The sequence below is a fragment of the Pseudorasbora parva genome, chromosome 13 (assembly GCF_024679245.1).
Source record: "Pseudorasbora parva isolate DD20220531a chromosome 13, ASM2467924v1, whole genome shotgun sequence".
Lineage (NCBI taxonomy): Eukaryota > Metazoa > Chordata > Actinopteri > Cypriniformes > Gobionidae > Pseudorasbora > Pseudorasbora parva.
This window is the reverse complement of record NC_090184.1, coordinates 45,691,660-45,698,513: the sequence shown is the minus strand read 5'-3', so window position 1 is coordinate 45,698,513 and position 6,854 is coordinate 45,691,660. Positions and strand designations below refer to the sequence as shown.

At 36.2% G+C, this 6,854-nt stretch overlaps 1 protein-coding gene across 1 annotated transcript in view; it reads right to left on the bottom strand.

Moving 5' to 3' along the window:
• Positions 1-1,707: 1,707 nt before the first annotated feature.
• Positions 1,708-6,854, bottom strand: part of ptger4a (prostaglandin E receptor 4 (subtype EP4) a) — a 6,046-nt gene continuing 899 nt past the window's right edge. The window contains exon 2 of the mRNA XM_067414567.1: positions 1,708-2,808. Coding sequence (XP_067270668.1) covers positions 2,353-2,808 — 456 coding nt within the window. The 3' untranslated portion in view covers positions 1,708-2,352. The remainder of the gene's footprint in view (positions 2,809-6,854) is intronic.

The window sequence follows — 6,854 nt, the reverse complement described above, 5'->3', positions numbered from 1 at the left end:
CTTTGTCTGGAGTTATTTAGGTTACGAACGGACATGATTTCAACAAAGGGTTGAACGGAATAATTAAATGTGTACTTAAACTATTAAATATAAATGACCAAATAACCATTTGGCATTCTAACCTAAATTTTAAATTGTGATTAAATGGAGTCACATAACGAGGAATTGGAATAAAATCCCTTTCCCCGCTGAAAAGACCGAACGCGCAGCGACCTTCACCCGCCGATCATTAGCCTCCATTGGGACGATTTGGGCGGCCTTACAAGTCCTTCATTTGCCTTCTCAAACTAAAGTGTTTATTCCTGCTTTGTAAACACATTTAATTTCATAATCATTTTCTAAACGATCTCTCAGTCTTAGAAAAGAAGTGAATCAAACGGACGCTGTGATTGGCTGTTTGTCGCACGTGTCACACTTTCAGGAGCTTCAGAGTTAATCGCTAACATACTTAAAAAAATTATTCAGGCCCTTCATAGATATGACATTTAAATTATGTTCCCTTTACTTAAACGTATCTAATTTTGACACAACTTAATTTAATTGTGTTCAATCAACCTAATATATTTAAAACTGAGATTTATTTAATTAATTTGTGTTAAGACTACATGAAATATTTGTGCTGCCATAACTAATGGGCAGTGTATCTGTAGTTCCCAGCATGCTTTGCAAGGGCCTGCATTATGAGAGTAAATTTAGGGATTAAAGTGTTATCTTATGTTTTTCTGTAAAGGGAAAGATGTTGTTAGTTAATGTAAGTGTTTAATTCTCAGTTATGTTGGATATTTAGAGGAGTTTCTGTAATGTTTTTTAATTCATGCTTACCATTATGCTTTGGCTGTGATCTATGCTAATGCCAAGGGTTACACCAGACTTTTCTTAAATTTTCATTATATACATTGTGTATGATGATGAAAGTCTGACACGTTTATGTTTTAAGTATATAAACATAATTTAAACTGTATTTGATAAAATTGAGTTGGACCAACGCAATTACATTTCATTGCATGAATTAGATTTGAATGATTTGGTGCTACACATATTTATTGGATGGAAAACCTGCCCTCAATTAAATTGAGTTTGTCAAATGAGTTAGTTTTTTGAGTGAACCCGAGTTGACAGAGAACATTTATACCAAGCTTTAAGAAATGGAGAACTTGATCTAAACCAGGTTGGATTTATCTGGATTTGTCAACTTTAAACCTACTCTGAAACTCATATAAAATATCTTAAACTGTGTGTGAAGATGAGCGGAGGTCTTACGGGTGTGGAGCGACATTAGGGAGAGGAGTTAATGACAGACATTTCATTTTTGGCTGAACTAACCCTTTAATCTCTTATCTTAGTTTTGTGCAATAGGCCCCAGGTTGGATTTATCTGGATTTGTCAACTCTAAACCTACTCTGAAAGTACTCAGAGTTTGTTCAGCTAGCTTCATGCAACAGACCTCTAATGGTTTACTTCAGAGGTGGACTAAACACATTTACTCGAGTCCTGTACTGAAGTTCACTGTTTGAGTCTCTGTGCTTTACTGGAGTATTATTTTTTCTGTAAACTTCTGACTTTAACTTCACTCCATCTGAAAGACAAATATCGTCCTTTTTACTCCACTACATTTCTATCAAGGTCCTCGAAGTGGAAAGTCGTTTCTGTCGCAGCTTTGAAAGTCAGTGGATGATTTTTTTCTTCTTTAAAAGGTGTTTGGGTTTTTGCAGAAAGCCTTTCAGGAATCACTCTTGTAGAGTCTCGTGAAGTTCAATGATTTCACAGCATTTATTAAACACTGATTTATAGTTTAGAGCAAAATGGAAGAAGACGGATGTCCAAATGCTCATTTAGTGGAGTATTCACATAAACAAAGTTGATTCTGTCTTCAGTGAAGGTGAACAGTGTGAGAATATCAGATGTGTATCAGTGTATTGGATCCGTGCATTCGGCCTTAAAGTGACAGCAGCTTTATAAAGAGCTTTGTAACTTTTCTACAAGTATTTAAATGAGTTTAAGTTAGTCGTCTGCTAGTGTGTCAGATGGAGCGTCACTGACTGGCTTAAACCATGATGGCATAATGTGCATTTATACAACTATAATACAATAATGCGGCGACATAAAAAATTAGATTTACTTTTAATACTTTTAATACTTTTACTCAAGTAAAAATCTGTTTTTACAACTTTCACTTGTAGCGGAGTAATATTTGACCAGTAGTACTTTCACTTTTACTCCAGTAATGAAGTCGTGTACTTTGTCCACCTCTGGTTTGCTCAAATAAATAAATAATAAGATTCAGTGAAATGAAGGTTAAAGTCACTGATTTAGCCTCAGAGAACGAGAAGCGTCCTTCACACACATCAGGAGTTAGATGCTCTTCTCCTGATAAGTCTCGTTGGTTATGGTCATTTGTAAGCTCTGCTCTTTTGACCGGCTGTCTAAACTGTTCCGGTCGGAGGATTCCGACGAGTTTAGGTTTGATTGACAGGTGTCCGGGGCTTCAGGTGCACTCAGACCCGTCCTCGAGGTCCGCGTGAGCTCTTTGAGATCTCCGGTAACGGCTGACGGAGAGTCTCCGCGGAGGACGGAGGACACCGGGGCTCCGTTAATGCTCGGTCCCCGTGGCCGCGGAGCCTCCAGCCTGCAGAAGAGACACCTAATGTTCTGGATGAGTTTGGAGAGCACAGCTTTACGCAGGAGGATGTAGATCCAGGGATCCAGGATGGGGTTGGTTGAGGCGAATCGGATCGCCAGCAGATCTGGGTTTCTGTCCAGCCTTTTCTCCACCGGCGTCTTATAAAGCTGGTTGAGAAACACCTGCACCTGAAATAAAGTCACAAACCACATTTTACCATTTTTAAAACATGTTACATGCACTGTCAGAAAAAAGGGTAGGCCTATATAGTGTTGGGTAAGTTACTCTAAAAAAGTAAATAATTACACTCAAAAAAATGCTGGGTTAAAAACAACCCAAGTTAAGTTGGAAATGGACAAACCCAGAAATTGGGTTGTTTGAACCCTAGTTAACGGACCCATTCAAACAACACAATTTCTGGGTTTGTCCATTTTCAACTCAACTTGGGTTGTTCTTATCCACATTTTATCATTTTAAAACATGTTGCACTGACAGAAAAAAGGCACATTGCTATCACTGGGGCGATCCCATGAGGTACAAAACTGAAAAGGTACTAATATGTGGAGCTTTAAAGCTACACTGTGTAACTTGTTTAGTTTATTCCTAGCTAAAAACACTTAGTTCTTCAAAATATATGTGCTCATTAATGTATATTTACTTCCCTCATTAATGTATATTTCTTTCTTTCAAGTAATAAAGTATTCTCGTAAGTTTATGACATTGAAAATACATACGGGTGAGGGGTTCGACTGCCTGGACAATGAATTCTGGACAACCAATTGTTTAAAAATATTCATTGCCATACTAAGTACACACACACACACACACACACATACACACACACACACACACACACACACACATGTTGGTCTATGTGGTTTACAGGGACTCTCCATAGGCGTAATGGTTTTTATACTGAACAAACCGTATTTTCTATCCCCTTACACAGCCCCTAAACCTACCCATCACACACACACACACACACACACACACACACACACACACACACACACACACACACACACACACACACACACACACACACACACACACACACACACACACACACACACACACACACACACACACACACACACACACACACACACACACACACAGCCCCTAAACCTACCCATCACAGGAAACATTCTGCATTTTTACTTTCTCAAAAAATCATCATTTAGTATGTTTTTAAGGCCATTTGATATGTCCTCATAAACCACATTTATAGAGTAATACCAGTGTAATACCCATGTAGTTATACAAATTTGTGTCCTCATAAACCACATATACAGGCTCACACACACACACACACACACACACACACGCACGCACGCACGCACACACACACACACACACACACACACACACTTATTTATTTGAAATATGTAGTTGATTGCAATAATGGGAGCAATAACATGTTCTAAACTGCTTCAACTGATAAACTAAGTAAAACTACCAATACAAAATCATGACATAGTAATGTAAATAATAAAGAATAAAAAAACACTTATATTCAGAACAGGTGCACAAAATAAAGAAATTATATACAATATATGCTTGTATATATCTTATATAACCTACTTATATAAGCACGTATAGCTTCAGTTATACTATAGTATATGAAACATATGATGTGTAAGACATTAAAGACTATTTTAACACAATTTAAACAGCAAAAATCTAAACGCGATTTTGTAAGAATTGTAATAGGGCTCAGATTACCCATTAAAAGTTATTTCAGCCTGAAATGAAAGAGTTTGGTAAACTCTGAAAGGTTACCAAACATTTGATTAGAAACTTTACAAAGAGCCTTAATATATAATGCATATTTTTAATGAATGAATTATGCCACCTTATAATGCATTCTATGATCTTATGAATAATTGTAACCGGTTATAATGCTTATAGTACACCTTCAGAAAGTATAACGCATGAAAACACGTCACAAACAACCGATTTCAGATGTAACCAGGAATCGTGAAATATTATTAAATCATTTTATAATGCATTACATCTTTTCATAAATAATTGTAAGCGAAGTTAAAATGAATTATATGCATTAAAAATGCCTCGCAATTTACCTTATAATGCATTTCATGATCTCATAATTGTGATGAACACGAAAACAACCAAATGCATTAATTATGCCTTGCTATGCATCTTATAATGCATTTTATGATATTATGAATAATTAAAATTACACATTAAGAAAGTGTAATGCATGAAAACACGTGACAACCAATTTTTAGGTGTAATCAAGAATAGTGACATATTATAATCCATTTTAACCGTGGTTACAATTATTTATGAAATGATATAATGCATCATAAAAGTATGTTTAATGCATTAATAATGCCTTGTAATGCACCTTAATGCATTTTATGATCTCATATTTGTAACCACATATTTATGTCACACCATGCATGAAAACAACCAAGAATCGTGAATTATTATAATCCACTTTGCATATGTTTAATGCATTAATTATACCAGGCAATGCAGTTTATAGCCAAATATTATGAATAATTGAACTCATAGTTTAAGTATAACGCATGAACACGTGACAAACAACCGATTTCAGGTGTAACAGGAATCGTGACATAGCCTATTATAATCCATTTTAGCCGTGGTTACAATTATTTATGACATGATATAATGCATTATAACACACATTATGAATACCCAATGCATTATAAAGGCTTTAAGCACCGAAACTTTCGTGCAATGGAAGTTAAAGCTTAAACCTTTATTTTTAAGAGTGCATGTTTCTATGAAGAACCTTTGACATCTTAAAGGGGGGAAAGGTCATTAAAATGGGGTTGTTTCAGCTATTTCAGGATGTTTAGCTCATCATCCGCTGGGATTCATTCTGATCAATCATCTTTATTTATATCGCTCTTCTCCAACGCCGATTGTGTCAGAGCAGCTTCAGTGTTAAACAGGACAATACTGCAGCAGAATTAGATGTGGCTGTACAGTCGTTCTGGAGTAAACAGTGATGTTATCAGCTTATTTTAATTTATCATAGAGAGACAATGATGGCAGATCAGCATTATAGTTTATAGAATTAAATAAGACCTAATTCATTAATTTTAGTTGAATAACTTGGATCATAATTTTCGTGTCTCCAATTTTAGTGTGATCTACATAAGGGCAAATTATGAAGCAGATCGTGAGAAAGTTCTCGTTTTGCAGATAAGACAAATATCTGAGAATATCATTATGAATGCATTATAAAGGCTTTAAGCACCGAAACTTTTTTTTCGTGCGATGGAGAGTTTCAATGGAAGATAAAGCACACAAAAAATAGAGTGTCAAAATTGTACCTTTTGCTTGTCTCTGGGCCAGTGCCCTTAAAAGAACAGCGTTGAACCATTTTTACCGCCATTGACTTCCATAGTAGGAAAAAAAATACTGTTGAAGTCAATGGCTCCAGTTAACTGTTTGGTTACTGACATTCTTCAAAATATCTTCTCTTGTGTTCAGCTGAAGAAAGAAACTCACACAGGTTTGAAACAACTTGAGGGTGAGTAAAGGATGACAGAATTTTCATTTTAAAGTGAACTATCCCTTTAAAGCTTCTTCTTCGATCCATCAGTACCAAACCTTTAAGTGCATGTTTCCGTGAAGGATCTTTAACATCTTAAAGATTAACAATATAGCTTTCCTGTAGCTCAGCCAATAGAGCATGCACTTTAAAAAATGCTGGGTTAAAAACAACCCAATTTGGGTTGGAAATGGACAAACCCAGATATTGGGTTGTTTGAACCCAGTAAATGGACCCATTCAAACAACCCCATTTCTGGGTTTGTTCATTTCCAACCCAACTTGGGTTGTTTTTAACCCAGCATTTTTTTTAGAGTGTGGCGCTAGCAACGCTAAAGTCATGGGTTCGATTCCCAGGATAAGCAAAAATTGACAAACATTTAAAAATGTGTACCTTAAAAAAATTGCAATTTAGTCGCTGTGGATAAAAGCCAAATGCGTAAATGTAAAGGTGGAAAAAATGTTTTTAAAATGGGGGGAGTGTTGTTTGAGAGGAACACTGTGACTCTATTTAAGCATGTTTAGCTCTCTGTAAGACTTTATCATCATCCGCTGTGATCCATTCTGATCTGCACAATGCGCAGAAAAGGGGAAATCATGAGGCAGATCGTGAGAAAGCTCTGGTTTTGCAGATAAGGCGCTCATATCTGAGGCATGCACGAGAATTGGAGAGATAAAGCGCACA